Source organism: Otolemur garnettii, unplaced genomic scaffold, assembly GCF_000181295.1.
Source record: "Otolemur garnettii isolate 467f Iridium unplaced genomic scaffold, OtoGar3 scaffold00021, whole genome shotgun sequence".
Lineage (NCBI taxonomy): Eukaryota > Metazoa > Chordata > Mammalia > Primates > Galagidae > Otolemur > Otolemur garnettii.
In genome coordinates this window covers 19,114,857-19,131,828 of record NW_003852416.1, presented here as the reverse complement: position 1 = coordinate 19,131,828, position 16,972 = coordinate 19,114,857, and the positions used below count along the sequence as shown (strand labels likewise).

At 49.2% G+C, this 16,972-nt stretch overlaps 1 protein-coding gene across 2 annotated transcripts; it reads right to left on the bottom strand.

Annotated features, from left to right (window-relative positions):
* Positions 1 to 7,684: 7,684 nt before the first annotated feature.
* On the bottom strand, positions 7,685 to 16,896 carry POLL (DNA polymerase lambda). Of its 2 annotated transcripts, XM_003787245.3 has the most exons (8): positions 16,738 to 16,896; positions 15,145 to 15,439; positions 14,818 to 14,968; positions 14,154 to 14,471; positions 12,437 to 12,610; positions 11,742 to 11,870; positions 9,037 to 9,205; positions 7,685 to 8,563 (listed from the first exon to the last, which is right to left on the bottom strand). In XM_003787245.3, exons 1-8 carry the CDS (start codon positions 16,850 to 16,852, stop codon positions 8,199 to 8,201), a joined length of 1,716 nt encoding a protein of 571 aa, XP_003787293.1. In that variant the 5' UTR covers positions 16,853 to 16,896; the 3' UTR covers positions 7,685 to 8,198. The 2 variants fall into 2 exon arrangements, with proteins under 2 accessions (XP_003787293.1, XP_012659109.1); XM_012803655.2 differs by lacking the exons at positions 14,154 to 14,471; positions 14,818 to 14,968; positions 15,145 to 15,439 and having other exon boundaries at positions 16,738 to 16,803.
* Positions 16,897 to 16,972: the final 76 nt, after the last annotated feature.

The window sequence follows — 16,972 nt, the reverse complement described above, 5'->3', positions numbered from 1 at the left end:
TGACACTCACCTGTGGCACCAGCTACTTGGGCCACTGAGGCAAGAGGATTGCTTGAGCCTTGAGTTTGAGGCTGCAGTGAACTATGATGATGCCACTGCTCTCACACCCAGGCAGCAGAGCAAGACCCTGCCTCCAGAAAAAAAAAAAAAAAAAAAAAAAAAAAAAAAAAGGAAAGAAAGAAAAGGCTCAGGTGTGTACAGACAGACACATGTGCATCTGGGGGATGGGTACGACATGTATAGGAATATATTCGAGCTGTACAGACAGGACTACCACCTCCAGCAGAGCTGGAACTTAGGAGTTTTTAGGAGTTGGTGCCCCCAAACACCACTAATTCCCAAATGGAGGTGGAGAAGACAGGGCAAGTGGACAACTGCTGGTTCAAAACCCAGGTTTCAGGGCCCCTGTGTCCCTTCAACATCAGCTTCGGGGCCGGGCACAGTGGCTCATACCTGTAATCCTAGCACTCCGGGAAGCCAAGGTGGGTGGATTGTCTGAGCTCATAAGTTTGAGACCAGCCTGAGCCAGAGCAAGACTTCATCTCTAAAAAAATAGCCAGGCATTGAGGCGGGTGCCTGTAGTTCCAGCTACTCGGGACACTGAGGCAAGAGAATCACTTGAGCCCAAGAGTTTGAGTTTGCTGTGAGCTGTGATGCCACAGCACTCTACTGAGGGCAATAAAGTGAGACTCTGTCTCAAAAAATAATAATAACAAACTAAAATAAACATTAGCTTCAGGAACCCCTTGAAGACTGAAAAGCTCAAAGTCCTTGCTTCAAGTGGGGAAAAGAGGAAGGGAAGTTAGGCTTTTGAAGTGAGATTATGACAAAAAGTCCAGTTAGATCTGGGCTATAACCACTCCCAGAGAGGAGCTAGGGAAACCAGCTGGGCTTCCCAGATCACAAATTTCTAAGTTGAAACCCACCTGTGTTCCTCACATGCTCTGTGACTTAGGACAAGTGAATAAACCTGTCTGGGCTTCACTTTCCTCATCTGCAAAATGGGGCTAAAACAACTACCTGGAAGGCTGTTGGGAAGGTTATATGATATAATCTATGTGCAGGCTGAGTTAAGGGTGGACTGGCCAGGCTCCAGTGTCAATAAATAGTACTGAAATCGTGATGAAATAAACCAGAAATAAGGAGGAGCCAACTCGGGTCTCCTCAGCACCATGGTCTACCTAGGCACCATGAATAAATACTTTTGAAAACTCTGGTTTGGGTAGGGTGGGGGGATTCTGGTTTGAAAGAGCACAAAATTATTATCCTGCCTGGAGTGCCTAGAAAGCTGTACCCAAGCCAATTCCATAGGAACTTCTCCTGTCAGAGACCCATTCCTGTGACAGGTGGATTCACTGCTATTCATAACCCAGGGGTCCAGACTCTACCTGAGCAGGAATTACAGATTTAAATGTTTATGAGAGTAAAACAACAAGGAGTGGTGAGGACTTTGTCTCCAATTATTGCCACAAGGGAATATGGGAGTAGCATTAGGACACAGAGCCCCCAGACCTCTTCCAACTTCATTCCCTCCCTCTGTCATAGAGCTTCCTAAGACACCCAGCCCCTAGGCCATGTGTATCTGTTTTCTACTGCTGCATAAACCAGTTACCACAAACTTAGCTCCTTAAAACATTCATTTATTATCTCATAGTTCTGAAGGTTAGAAGTCCAGGAAATTTCAAGTGAATTCTCCACTTAGTGTCCCAAAAGCTAAAACCAAGATTTTGGCCAGCTTGGGCCCTTATCTGGTACCTCTAGGAGATACTCCACTTCCATGCTCATTCTTCTTGTTAGCAGAATTCTGTGGTTGTAGGATTGAGGTCTCTTGTTTTCTTGCTATCAGCTGAGGGATGTTCCTCAAGGACACTCTCTGGTCCTTTTCATGCTTTGAGTCTCTCTGTCCCTTCTGCCAGCAACCACAGAAAACTCTTTGCTTTTAGAGTTCTTGTGATTAGACTAGGCGCACTGATGATTTCCCTTTGCCCTATAATGTAAATTAACCACGGGAGTAACATTTCATCATACTGGAAAGTTCAATCTGCACTCAAAAAGGATATGATACATGGGCAAGGGTCACTGGGGGGCATTCCTAGATTCCTGCCTACTATACCCAGCCTCCTGTGAGACCTCGGACCAGCCACTCCCATCTTTGGGCTTGAGTTTCCTCATTTGTAAATAGGCCCAGGGGCTAGATAACACCTAAAACCCTCCCTCTCACATACTGTGTGATACAAGAGGATAAGGAATTCTGATCCTGTGGACTTTGGGACCCCATTGCCTAGGGAAGACCAGGACTGCATTTCCCTCCCAACAACACTCCCATCCCAACTTCCAAAGGGCTTTGCTGAAGGACAGTAGTAGCTGTGACAGTTATATAGCATAGCAGAAGTGCCCAGCCTAGGGAACCCAACCACCCAGCTGAGCTGGTTATGGCAAAGTAGAGAGGCTGCTTAGGCAGTCTGCCTATGAGGCCCCAGACAAGGATATGTCCATATGGAGTCTGCACAGGGCAAGGTGGCCTGGATCTAGTTGGTGGTGGGGTGGGGCAAAGAGCAGACCAACCCTGCCCTCTTCCATCCCAGCTGGCCTCCAGTTCCTTCTAAATCTATTCTGTCTGCCCCTACTCTCAGCCTCTGGGTCTCCAAAAGGGCCTTTTCAGGCTCTTCCTGCCCCTCCTACTCAGCCCTAGCTGGGCAGAGGTAGTTGATCTCAGCATCCTGGGTCCTCTGAGATCCCCAGTCACCTGGCCCCCAATTCCCTTACCCCTATCGGTAATAGAATCCCATCTTCCTCTTAGGCTTCCCTCCAGACCTCCCAGATGCCATTCTCAGCTCTGTAGACAAGCTCCCCTTCAGTATCTCCACTCCCTCCCAGGCTGCCACCAAGGCTCAACAGAGGGGCTGCAAGGAGACCCTCCCCAACTCCAACCAAGTGCGGGAGCTGGGTAAGAGGCGGGGAAATGAATATTAATTTATCATGATTAGGCAAATCCGGCAGGGAGAGCACTGATTCCGGTGGAGGAGGCTAAAAAGATGAATTTCAGCAATAAAATTAAATAAGGACGGACGGGCAGCCCCTCCTCCCTCCCGCTTTGCTGATCTCTCTCTTTCTTAGAATTTATGAGGCCAATTATGAAGATGAGGTTGGAAGTTCCTGGAACTTCACTAAATGCAAACAGCGGTCCCTGCTGTTCCCATCAAATTAATTAACCGCGCGCTATTGATGGCCGCTCAAGGCTGACGCAGGCAGCCCACCCTGCGGCCTCCTCCATGGACATGAGGACCCAGAGTCCAGGGCCTAACCAGGGACTTCTTCCACAAGCCCTGTCTAGCACCATGGGGACTGGCAGGGATACCCCCCGCCCTTTCCAGCCACAGGCCCTGGAACAGCCTCTGACAGCCTTGGGGCCTGTATCCAGAGCCCCACACAGGCTGGTACACTTGGACACATAACCAGGGTCGCACACACATACTCAGATACAAAATTATGAACACACAGACACACAGAGCACACATGAGGCACACAGACAAATGACCACGTAGTCCAATGTGGACATGTACATCCAGGGACACCTACACATGTACAGTGACAGTGAAGCTAGGGGAACAGAGCCAGGTAGGTGAGGGCAGTGGGGCTGAGGGCACATTGCTATATGAGGTACACTATGTCTGAGGTTGTGGGCGGTCTCAGTCAGGGCTAGGCCTGAGTCCAACAGGGCACAGGTGCCTCCCCTACCATCCAAGAAGAGGTTTCACAGCCATTCAAGCAGTGAGCAATGGCCTCCCTTGCCTGGTATTTGCACTGTCCTCTGGAGACAGCCTCAGAGCCCTTCCTGATGCCCCTTAATCCCTGGGGCTCATCCTCATCTCTGGGCCCTGGGGCCTTCTTCAGGGAAGATCTCTTACAGCAGCTCTCAACCTGTGGATTGCGACCCACAGGAACTGTATTAAAGGGCTGCAGTATCAGGAAGGTTGAGAACCACTGTAGGTTTCTTGCTTGGGCTCAACTTCTCCACTGACCTTCACTGTGGGAACCAAGGCTTACTGAGCCACCCAGTAGGACAGTGAGAATAAGACCTGCCCCCAGAGTCTCAGGCCACTTTAGGGCTTCAGCCCTGATGGTGCCCCAGTTCCAGAACACAGAAGTAGGGCTGCCCAGTGGCTCAAGCATTCTGGTTTGTTTGTTTGTTTGTTTGTTTGTTTGCAGTTTTGGCCAGGGCTGGGTTTGAACCCACCACCTCCGGCATATGGGGCCAGCGCCCCACTCCTTTGAGCCACAGGTGCTACCCGGCTCAAGCATTCTGAAAAGCTAGTTGGCTGGTGCTCAGATTGAAGGGCAGAGTAAACATAGGGCCAAATGTCTTAGGGTTCAGCCCATGGTAGGCCTGGGGCAGCTCCTGATATGCCTGCATAGTCTGGGTGGCAGTAGGTTGTCCCAACAGCTGTAGCTTGCATGTGAGGTCAATTTCTAAGTTAACAGAGGAGGACCCAGAAAGGGCCTCTCCTGTAGGTAAAGCCAAAGTCTTCAAGTTGCAGTCCTCAGTCCTGGCAAAAAGAATGTCATTCCATTTAAAGGGACAGGAACTCCATTTGCTTCCCTTTCAGTGCAAGTGTATGACCAAGACTGATGTTATCACCCCAGGCCCTGGGAAAATGAGGCTCCCAGCTTGGCAGGGCTGGGCAGAGCTTCCCTGAGATGATTTGTACCTTGGCACAAAGTGTCAGATATGAGGGAGATTCAGACTAAGCATGTTGCAGCCGGAATGAGATGGCTGGGTGGGACCTAGGGCTCTCACCTGACCCTTCCCTACACCTGGCAGGCAAGGCTCTCTCTCTCACTTCCCCACACCCCCAGCAGCACTTCAGAGGAGGAATGCATACCATCTCCCTGCATACCATCTCTTCCCCCACTTTGTACATGGACAGACCCAGGTACACAACATCTATAGGTCTGTTTTCTACTGTGGTAGTTAACAAATTATACAAACTTAGTGGCCTAAAACAATACAAAGTTATTATCTCACAGTTCTAACAGGTTCAAAATCTGACACAGGTCTCACTGAGATAAAACAAGGCTGTGTTCCCTTTTGGAGGCTTCAGAGGAGAATCTACTTCCTTGCCTTTCCTGCCTTCTAGAGGCTGCCCACGTCTCTTAGCTGGCAGCCCCTTTCTCTATCTTCAAAACTAGAAACATTGCATCTCTGAACTTTCTTCCCTTTTCCCATCTCTGGGGCGGCGCCTGTGGCTCAGTGAGTAGGGCACCAGCCCCATATACCAAGGGTGGTGGGTTCAAACCCAACGCTGGCCAAACTGCAACAAAAAACAGCTGGGCATTGTGGTGGACGCCTGTAGTCCCAGCTACTCGGGAGGCTGAGGCAAGAGAATCACCTAAGCCCAGGAATTGGAGGTTGCTGTGAGCTATGACTCCACAGCACTCTACCAAGGGCAATAAAGTGAGACTCTGTCTCAAAAAAAAAAAAAAAAACCCTTTTCTCATCTTTGCTTGTGGCTGGGAAACATTTCCTGCTTTTAAGAACTCATCTTTAGGCTGGAAGTAGTGCCTCACACTTATAGTCCCAGCACTCTGGGAGGACAAGGCCAGAGGACAGCTTGAACTCAGGTATTCAAGACCAGCCTAAGCAAGAGTGAGACTCCATCTCTACTAAAAATAGAAAAATCAGCCAGGTGCTTGGGAGGCTGAGGCAGAAGGATCACTTGAACCCAGGAGTTAAGGTTGCTATGAGCGGCTGATGCCATAGCGCTTTACCCTGGGTAAAAGAGTAAGACTCTGTCTCAAAAAAAAAAAAAAAAAAGAATGAAAGAATTCATCATCTTTACATTGGGCCCACTGGATTACTCAGGATAATCACCTAATCTCAAGATGCTTAACCTTAATCACATCCGTAAAGTACCTTTAGCCAACTAAGGTAACACAGTCACAGGTTCTAGGGATTAGGATATCCTTTGCCTCAAAACTCTTCTAGGCTCCCATGTCAGACTGAAAAACCAAGTAAGTACTGGCCCAGACACTCTCCTTTTTTATCCCATGACCTGTTACTCTGGCCGGAAGGTAGGACCAGGAATCTGTATGATTTGAAGGCAGTTCCCAAATTCTGAGTCTCATGGAGAAAGAAACTAAGGCAGATGGGGAGGGGTATCAGGAATGGGGTTTAGCCCCCTGACTCCAGACAAAATCAGCACTATCCCTCCCTGTGGTCCTTGGAATTTCCTGTGTAGGAAGGGGCTAACTCAGCCAACTACAGCTCACTGCCCACTGGCTCCCTCTGCTCCTAGCCCTATAGGCCTTGCTCTTTGGGCCTGAAGCATTCTAGGACACTGAGATGGGAAGCAAAGAGAGATACAACTTCAACTTTTGGACCCAGACACCACAGTCTTTGGGTTTCTGCTGACATGACCCTTGCTATGGAGAGGTGGGAACTGAGGGGCCAGTCCCAGGTAGATGCAACAGAGCTTGAAGGAGGGGCCAAAAGCAGACCTAACATCTAGGGGCCCAGCAGTTTCTTCGGTTCCTCTCCTATCCACCCCAAGTCACCAGGGCCTTGGCAGCCACACCCCTCTGGGAGTAGCAGCTCTTGAGGGTGAGGGTTGGCCTTCAAAGAGGCTTCTGGGCCTTTGATGTGGCTATCTCATAGTTGGCACACAGCTGTGAAAGGGCCCCCCACACTCCATGGGTTTCTAGTTCTTTCCTCAGTATGACCCATACTAGTAAGGCCCTGTGGCTTAGACTTTAGGAATCTAAGCTGGAGTAGGGGGCCTACTCTCAGGCTGTTAAGATCCCATGATGGAGACGAGGCAGACAAAGGCCAGCTCTGGAAATTACTGACAGAGACAAATGGACTTAACATAAACACTTATGCTCATGCACACCACATCCAGCACACTTCAGGTTACAGTCTGCTGTAACCATCCAGCACACTTGAGCCTACATCCCCCTTGTGCTACCTCAAAATCTCCTACATCATGGGGCCTTTGCAGGCTCTTCACTGCTTCTCTAATATAAGCTCCCTCTCTGGCCTCTGTGCCCACTACTCTTCATATTTGGAATGCCCAAGCCTCCTTCCACATCCCTTTCTCTCCCACCAAGTCTCTCTGTCCCACAAGGGCCAGCCTCAGCTAACTATTCTGACCCCACCAGCTGGACTTACTCCTATCTGCTCTATCAAACCAACCCCCAAAGCTCAACTTCCAATCTTCTATCAACCTGGCCTTTTCCTGACTCTCAGCATACAGAATCCTTTTGAAAGCTGGTCCTTAACTGCCCCAGAGCCTGCTGACCCCTCTCAAACAGGGTATTGCCCTGCCAGCCTACTCCCCCCCTCCCTTCCTCAAGGCAGCCTTCCCTGACCACTACCACCCTATTCCTGTCAGTAATGCATAGGTCACCTTTTAGTTGTTCCTGATCATTTCCTATGAGCCTTGTCACTTTTGTTTATGTCCTCTTGACAGCCTGGCCTAAAGGAGGGCACAAAAGAGATGCTCATAGGTGAGATCCTAGTGCCAATTCCATAATTCTCCATTTTAACATCTGCCCCTGCCCCCATTCTGAGTTCAGAAGCTGACTCAGGCCAGGCCTGTCTGGAGGGCAGTTAATGGAGCCATCTCTGTGCCTGCCTGGGAGAAAAAAGGCATACCAGGCTGTAGCAGCTCACAAACCACGCAGGTTGAATGTCAAATGCACTTTACTGGGCCCCTGGATCTCCAAATGCTGTCCTTGCTGAGCCTGGGGCAGCCCCTTCCCAGCCTGCCAGTTGCACAGGAAGCAGGGTGGATAGAGGGAATACATGTGGAGTAGTTTCATCACCTGCTTCAAAGGGTCTGCATGATGCTGGGGGCATAGCTGCTTGTCCTCCTGAGGCTTCTATCCGACCCCAGCAGCTAGACCTTTCCCAGGGTGGGGAAGAAGGATGCCTTGGGGGTTCAAACCAGCTACTTGTTATCACTTAAAATGGGGTAAGGAGCTGTTTGCAGAACTTCCAGTGGCAGTGGTGAGGGAGAAAAGACAGCAGCCTATTCTGGTCTGGGAGATGGCTGGCTTTCTCTTAGGCCCAGAGCCCTCGAAGCAGCCTTGATGAGGATGACTGGTGGTTCAAGTAGTGAGGTTCAGCCAGATGAGCCTGAAGGGGAATAGTGGGTGGCCAGGTGGAAAGCTCAGTTACACCTCCCTGAGAACCATGGTCACCAGTCCCTCTCGGCTGGTTCTCGGTAAGGTAGGCCTAAAAGCCTGAAAACATCCTTCTCCGTGGGGGTGGGCAGCACTCGGCCAGGCCCCACCTTGAAGCCTTGGGTGTTCCGAACTACATCTGTGCTGAGCGCATGTTCCGACAAGCTCATGCCCTTAGTTTTGGCCAGGGCCCGCATGGAACGGTTGAAGTGGGCAGAGCCAGTGAAGTAGAGCAAAGCACAGGCAAATTCACTGTAGGGAACGATGATGATGTCCAGTCTCCGATGCCGTCGCCCTGGCCCTGGGAGCTGGCACACACCCAGATACTTCTTTTGCTGGCCATTCTCCTCTTGGCTCACCAAGTCATCTGTGAGGAATCCTGGGCCAATACCATGGGACCGCTAGGAGGGCAGGGAGCCAGGCCCTCAGCTGTCCCATCCTCCCAAGTCTCTCCTAATCTCCTGGTGTCTCTATTCCTAGCTTGCCCGCTTATCTGCTCAGTGATCTTGTCCCTTCAGGGCCTATCTCCTTATCTATAAAACATGGGAAGTAATTCTTCCCTTGTCCTCTACAGTGTCACAGAAAGATAAGATGAAACATTCAGCTTGTAGCTGAATGAGCTACACCTATTTGACACCTCCATGAAGGTGAGGAGGAGCTGTCTCATCTCCCTTGACCTCTACCTAGACACCTAGGCCATTCAAATGCAAATCACCTCCCCAGCTCCACCCTGGGACACTGAGATTTCTGGTGTCCTTGAGAGATGAGACAAAGATGTGGTTCTCACAAAGCACCTTTTCCCTGCCCCCTGCCTAGAGAATGTAACTGCTCACCCAGAGATGGAGCTTATACCTTGATGTCGAAGGGTGTCAAGGAGGAGGGTAAAGATGCCCTGGTGGGACTGGCCATCAGGATGAGTGATGAGCACATCCACATCACCACAGGTCACCTTCCCCCGACGGAATGAACCACATGCCACACACAGCAGCCCAGGGTTGAAGGCATGGGCTGCTTCCCGAACCTGGGAAAGAACAATGAGGGGTGAGGGGCTGTGGGCTGACAGGAAGTTTCTCACCCAGGGCAGCACCAGGGCTTTCCCAGAGCCAGAGGCCAATACCCTCAGTTTATGCTTCAAGCCAATCAATCCCCAGAAACCTGCTGCCAGCCTGAGGGAATCCACCCTGGGGAGCTGCTGTTCTCTAGCTTCACTTGGACAGAAAAGAAGGCTCACACTGCAGGAGGCCTGAGGAGAGATGTAAGAAGTTGCTCTCTCTGCTTCTGAAGGAGGGCACCTCCGGGATTCTTTAAGAGCAAAGAGAGGCTCGGCGCCTATAGCTCAACCGGCTAAGGCGCCAGCCACGTACACCTAAGGTGGCGGGTTTGAATCCCCAGCCCGGCCCCGCCAAAACAACAATGACGGCTGCAACCAAAAAATAGCCGGGCGTTGTGGCGGGCACCTGTAGTCCCAGCTACATGGGAGGCGGAGGCAAGAGACTCGCTTGAGCCCAGGAGTTGGAGGTTGCTGTGAGCTGTAATGCCACGGCACTCTACCCAGGGGGACAGCTTGAGGCTCTGTCTCAAAAAAAAAGAAAAAAGAAGAAGAGCAAAGAGAGACACTTTCTCTTGGCCCCTGCCCCAACCCACATGCCAGATCTGTGAAATTCCATGTAAGACTAGGGGCTAGATGCCTGGAAGGTCTCAGTGGCCCCAGGTATCCATGGATTAGAGCTAAAGGCAGCATGTGAGTTGTGGCTTGAAGTCTGAGCAGGTGGCTGGCAGTGTACCCCAGGCCCAGGCCTGGGAGGAAATGGAACACAAAAATATCACTGCTCTTGTGGGAAAGGAAAGAAAAGAAAGCAAAGGGGGTGTGGGGAGGGGTGGAAATTCTGAGGCAATGCTCATATCCTTTCCTGGTGGGGAGGGAACTGAGACAGAGGGGACCTTCAGCTGAAGGCTGATCCCTCCTTAAGGAGAAATAAACGCATTAGCCTCCACCCAGAAATAGCTAGGCCTTTCACATGCAGATGGCCTCCCGCCTCCACCCTGGGACACCAAGATTTCTGGGGCCCTGGACAGTTCAATTCTTCTGACAGGCAGCCTCTGTTAATCCCCTCATTCCCTTTTTGAGCCTCCCAGGAGAATGGGAAGAGGCGGCCCAGATGAGTAATACCATCAAACTCCTAAGGCTGGAGCCCTTGGTGGGGGGTGCGGGGGGGGGCGGGGGTAGGGCAAGTGGGAGGCCAGGTGGGAAGCCTATTCTGTTCTAGTGGGTGGGGTGGGGGAGGAAGGGGTGACTAGGGCATTCTCTGTGCCTGGATACTGTGGCTGAGTGACAGTGTTATCACTGGCACCAAAGCCTGATGACAGGTGGACAAAGAAGCCTATCTATCCATCTTGTGCGGGTCTCATAGTTTTGTGGCCAGGAAAAGAGCTGGAGGCTGATTTCAACTAAATTGGGTCAGAAGGGGCCCATCCCATCAGAATCCCTGACCAAAGTGCGCAACACTTGCCTATGAAAAGCAGCCTCTAATCCTAATGTCAGTTGACCAAATGATACATCTAGCCCTAAATGTACCCTAGTCTCTCTCTAATCTAGTGCAGTGGTTCCATCATACCTCAGTGCAACCTTAAACTCCTGAGACCAAGCAATCCTTCTACCTCAGCCTCCCAAGTAGCTGAGACTATAGGTGCATACCACCAAACATGGCTAATTTTTAATTTTTTTTTTTTTTTTTTTTTTTAAGAGACAGGGGCTTGCTATATTGCCTAGACTACTCTCAAACTCCCACACTTGGGTAATCCTCCTGCCTTGGCCTCCTAAAGCTCTGGGATTATAGACGTGAGCCACTGTGCCTGGCTTTCATCTAAGTTTTATATGACCATAATCTCTAACAAAACCGTAATATTAGCCAAACTGTATTTCTTGGATAACTACAAATCTTAACACAAAAGCAACCAACATTAAGAAAATCTTATTCCTAATAGAGGCCTCACCTTAACTCAATCTTCACTGTGCTTTTTTCTAACCCTGATCCTGATCCTACTGGTATTGTACTCTTATATAAATCCTGAACCAGCCTTGAGTGGGCTTCAGAAGATCTACACATTTGGATAGAGAGATAAAACTTAGCACATCTGTGCATTTTGGGAGGAAAAAACTCCATAGTTTTCATCAGGTTTTCAAAGAAATTGGTGAAACATTAAGAATCCTTGCCTTGACCCACTCTACCCTACCCTAGTTCAAACACCAGTATCCTTAAGTAATCTGGATAAATTGTCTCTAATCTAACATTAACGCACTCCTAACACGAGTCTAACATCTAATCCAGTTCTAACTATGCCTGGCTACAGAAAGTTCTAATCCAGAGCTGGTGATGCAGTTCTTCCCTCCCAAAGCTACTTCCCCATGCTCTAGGCCAGCAGCTGTAGTTTCAATTTGCTCTTTCCTCAATCTCTGGTGATCTACAGCCTCCTCTGCCTGCTGGGCTCCCCAGCTGAAGGGTTAGGACCTTAGGGCAGGGCCTGGCTCTCCTCACTGCTCAGGGACATCTGCTTACTGTCTGCTCAATCTCTGCAGCCTCTTCCCTGGGCATGCGTTCTAGGAAATCATCATAATGCTTCAGGCCAATGGCCTGCTGGATAGTCAGGGAGGCTTGGCTCCGGATATCTTCCAGGCTTCGGAAGCCCTAAAATAAAAGCAGGCAGAAATGAAGGCCATGAGACTAATGAAGAGGTACATATGAGCACACACATGAGGTTTCCATTGCCCCAGATTCTCTAGGGAAGGTCTAAGGTACGATCAAGTTCAGATGCTTGGGTTTGTACACACTGGGACTTGGGAAAGGCAGGGGACATGGAAGACATGCCACAATCCAAAACTACTGGTCATAATTCATCAGTCAGGGACGGGCCTGGGCATCTTCCTTGTTCCCAAGCTCACAGATGATTCTGGGCATAGCCAGATTTGAGATCCACTGCTCTGGACATGCAGCCCTGAGGCCTGATTCCTTTAGGAAGGCCCTTGCTGATCTGGGGACAGAACGATGTACTTCTTGTCCCTGCCTATACCTCAAGGATACCAAGCAACAAAGCTATTCTGGGAGCTGGAAGAGCGATCTAGATGTGCTCTGGTCCCTTGAAAAGTGGTCTCTTTGGTTTGGGTTCATTCCCATCAGAGCACACGGTAAAAGAACTCTGGAGTAGGAACTCTGACAGAAAGCAAAACTTTGTGGGGGCTTGGTAAAGGAGTGACCTGATGGTACCACATTAGGGCAGTTTTGGTCCCAGCTCCCCAGATGTTGGAAAAGAGCTCCAAGACAGGCACGCTCTCGCTGATGTGGTCCAGCTTTCTCAGATGCCCGCTTTCCAGGATCTCTATGATCTTCTCAGCCATCCTCTTTCCAATCCCTGGGATACTGCAGGCCTCCTGGAGAAGGAAACAGAGGCAAAAAGAAGTGAGGAGATTGGAGGGGCAGAGCCAGTGGTAGGGAAGATGTCTGTGTAAAGCTGGACTGGCTGTGTAAAGCTCAGGCATAGATAAAGATGAGAAGTTTGGATGGAATGAGGGCTGTATTATTCATCTCTTGTTTCCCAGAGGGATGGAGACCAGCAATGAGAAGTACAGAATAATTATATTAGTTACTACCATTATCATGATCACAATGGTGAGAGCTGATATTTACTGTATGTTAGGCTCTGTGCTACAGGGACCATCTCATTTGAGCCTCATAAGAACACTATTAATAGTTACTATTCTTAGTCCCTTTTTTTTTTATTTTTGAGACAGAGTCTTACTATGTCACCCTTGGTAGAGTGCTGTGGCGTCACAGCTCACAGCAACCTCAAACTCTTGGGCTCAAGTAATTCTCTTGCCTCAGCTTCCCAAGTAGCTGGGACTACAGACACCTGCAACAATGCCCAGCTATTTTTATTTTTTATTAGTACTAATTTTTTTTGCAGTTGTCATTGTTGTTTAGCTGGCCTGGGCTGGGTTCCAACCTGCCAGCCTGGGTGTATGTGGCCAGCATCGTAACCACTGTGCTACAGGTGCCAAGCCTATTCTTAGTCCCTCTTGTTAATAATAAAACTGATGTTCAGACAATTTAAGTAACTTGCATAGAATCAGAAAATTCTGGTCTGTTGTACTCTAAAGTCTAAACTTTAAAAAAAATTAATGTAGGGTGGTGCCTGTGGCTCAGTGAGTAGGGCACCGGCCCCATATACCGAGGGTGACAGGTTCAAACCTGGCCCCGGCCAAACTGCAACAAAAAATAGCCAGGTGTTGTGGTGGACGCCTGTAGTCCCAGCTACTTGGGAGGCTGAGGCAGGAGCATCGCCTAAGCCCAAGAGTTGGAGGTTGCTGTGAGCTGTGACTCCACAGCATTCTACCAAGGGCAACAAAGTGAGACTCTGTCTCTTTAAAAAAAAAAAAAAGCCCTTCCTACCCCCCCCCCAAAAAAATTAGCGTAAAAAAATTCAAAAGTTGGCTTAGCACCCGTGGCTCAAGCAGCTTAGGCGCCAGCTACATACACCTGAGCTGGCGGGTTCGAATCCAGCCTGGGCCGGCCAAAACAACAATGACAGCTGCAACCAAAAAAATAGCAGGGCATTGTGGCGGGCACCTGTGGTCCCAGCTACTTGGGAGGCTGAGGCAAGAGAATTGCTTAAGCCCAGGAGTTGGAGGTTGCTGTGAGCAGTGATGCCATGGCACTCTACCCAGGGCGACAAGCTTGAGGCTCTGTCTAAAAAAAAAAAAAAATCCTAAAGTAAAGAGAATAATAGAATGAACTCCCAAGTACCTATCACCCAGCTTCAATAATTAATATGATTTTTTCAATCATTCATTAATCTCATATTCTTTCCTTTTGTGTAAATCTCAGATAACACAAAATCTTAACCACTATACCTGAATCCCACTAGTGACTGGTTAGTAAAGAGAAGACCCCCACCACCACCATTGCCCTAGGTACCTGGTAGGAGGTTACAGGCTTATGAAAACTCTTGAGAGCATTAATGGCCTTGGCATAGCCCAGAGCCCTCCATTTGTCTCCCTGAACACGGTAGGCTTTGGCTAGCACTTCCAGCTTCTCTGTGATGTGAAGGTTGTGATTGGTGGCCTTTTGGCTTGAGGACTGTGCACAGACCCACTTATCCAGGTGATCAGGTGCTAGGGTAGGCTCACGATCTCCCTCAAGAGGGGTGGGGTAGTGGCCACTGATTAGAGCTTCCAGATCAGCTGTGCTAACCCGCATCTCTTCACTATCACTGGTTTCATCATCAGAGATGGGCTTGAGGTAGAAAAGGAAAAGAGACAATAAATTCTTGTCCTCCATGAGGAAATCTCCTCAAAGATAAGGGTTGTGTTTCTGGGAAGAGGAGTCTCCTAGTCAGGCCCAAGAATGAGCTGAACCTTCTACACTAGACTTAGTTCTCCTTAAGTGTGGGACCATGTTCCATTTGGCTCACCCAGTACCTCACCCGAGGCTACCCAGTGGTATGGGGTAGAAATAGCCTATGGGAATGCAGCAGTGATGAGTGTTGGGAAGAGCTAAAGGGCTTCACAATAGAGTCCTCCTTTCTCAGGGGTCTCGAATCTTCTGAACCAGGGAGCTATAGGGGCTGAGAAGCTTCTACCTGGGGTTGGGCGCTTGGTGCCTCTTCTGCCTTTTGAGGAGGAGATACAGGTCGAGTGGAGGGAGGAGAAAGGGCTGTCATAAGCACAGCCTCATGAACACTAGGAGTAGAATCTTGTTCTGTCTTGTTGGGCTGTGGTTGATCCAAATACCTGCAGTGATGGTGATGGAGATAAAGATAAGAAAGGTCTTACTCTATTTCTGTTCCTTATCTTCTCCTCTGAAACCTTGGTTTTCCAATGTGTCTAAGATGATAGTGTTTAGTAACTCAAGAATAATTTCAAGATGCTGCCAGAAAACATTTGAAAAAATACAGGGAGCAGCCCACCTGTTGGGGATGAAAATGCTAAATCCAGCTACATCCACCAGCCTTCTTTCCTGTAGGCACAAGCTCAGCCAGGCTGACTTCACTAGGTGAGCACCAAGGGGCAGCTGGGGCAGCCTTAGGAGGCGAAGGGCCCGCTCATAGTCCATGCCTTCATCCACCACAATGTGAGTGACTCCTGGATCCTGGGCAGGACATATCCGGCCACCATGCTGGACAATCTGCTTCTTGAAAAGTTCTGCTCGAGCTCGTCCAATGCCAGTGGGCACAATATGGGCCCGAAGGGAGCTCAGCCACTCTGCAGAGGGACATTCAGAAACCTAACTTTTGTTAACTTCCTGATTATGATCTGAATGAACTATTCACAGTCCCTTCCCCCAAAACAACTATTTTTCCTCTGTCCAGACATCCTTCCTTCTGGGGATTCTACCACAAGCATAGAGCAAAGTGGGCCATCACTTGAATGTAAGGGGCAAGGATTTTTATACACCTTGTTTTCTGTTGGAACCTAGGACAGAATCTGGCACACTTTGGGTAACCTATAAATATATGTTGAATGAACAAATAAATGCCTTCTCCCTCCCTTCTCTGAATCCCTTCATTTTATCATTTATTCTTTCCTTTTTTTTTTTTTTAGACAGAGCCTCAAGCTGTCACAGATAGAGTGCTGTGGCATCACAGCTCACAGCAATCTCCAACTCCTAGGCTTAAGCAATTTTCTTGCCTCAGCCTCCCAAGTAGCTGGACTACAGGTGCCCACCACAAAGCCTGGCTATTTTCTGGTTGTAGTTGTCATTGTTATTTGGTGGGCCCAGGTTGGATACCAACCCACCAGCTCTAGTGTATGTGGCTGGCACCTTAGCTGCTTGAGCTGCAGGTGCCAAGCCTATCATTTATTCTTTCAACAAACCACAAATTTCTTTTGTTTTTCTGAGATAGTCTCACTCTGTTGCCTAGGGTAGAGTGTTATGATATCACAGCAACTTCAAACTCTTGGGCTCAACCAATCCTCCTGCCTCAGCCTCCCCAGTAAGTGGGACAATAGGCACTCACTAAAACACCCAGCTAGTTTTTCTACTTTTAGTAAAGATGGGGTCTCACTCTTGCTCACACTGGTCTCTGAACTCCTGAGCTCAAGCAATCCACTTGCCTCAGCCTCTCAAAGTGCTAGGATTATAGGCAGTGAGCCATGTTTCTTGCTATTGTATACTTTTTGCCCTTTTAGTCTAGCAGACCTAACACCTCCATCCCCCAAATCTCTGCCTTTATTTGTCAATTTGGCCGTGAAACAATTTATAGTAAGCCTAGGGACTGGAGGATGATTTCTGTTTGGAAACCCCAGCCCTGCCCTGCCCCCCAGCTTCCTGGAAGCAAAAGATTCTCCTAGTCATTTTCTGGGGAATCAAGGAGAGCCTTCTGATTGAAGCAGATCTTGGAGAAAGAAGATAACACAGCAAATAGCTTGTCAATGACCAGGGTAGAAGCTCAGTACAAGGCAGGTAAAAGAGACCTGCAGGCCCTGTACAGGCAGAGTCAGCTCCAAGATCTGATTCTGGAAGTGCGGCAGAGTAGGGTTCTGAGGATTGGTTGGCTCACCTCCTGCTTCTTCTCCCTCTTCCCTTTTGGGAATCTTTGCAAGTGCTTTTGATGATGGATTGGCATGAATTTTCTTCCGCTTGGGAAATGCCTTCAAGATGCCTCTGGGGTCCATTAAAGTATGGCTGGATCTTGGCCTTTGTTAAAGTTGGTAAGGACAGGCTCGGCGCCTATAGCTCAACCGGCTAAGGCGCCAGCCACGTACACCTAAGGTGGCGGGTTCGAATCCCCAGCC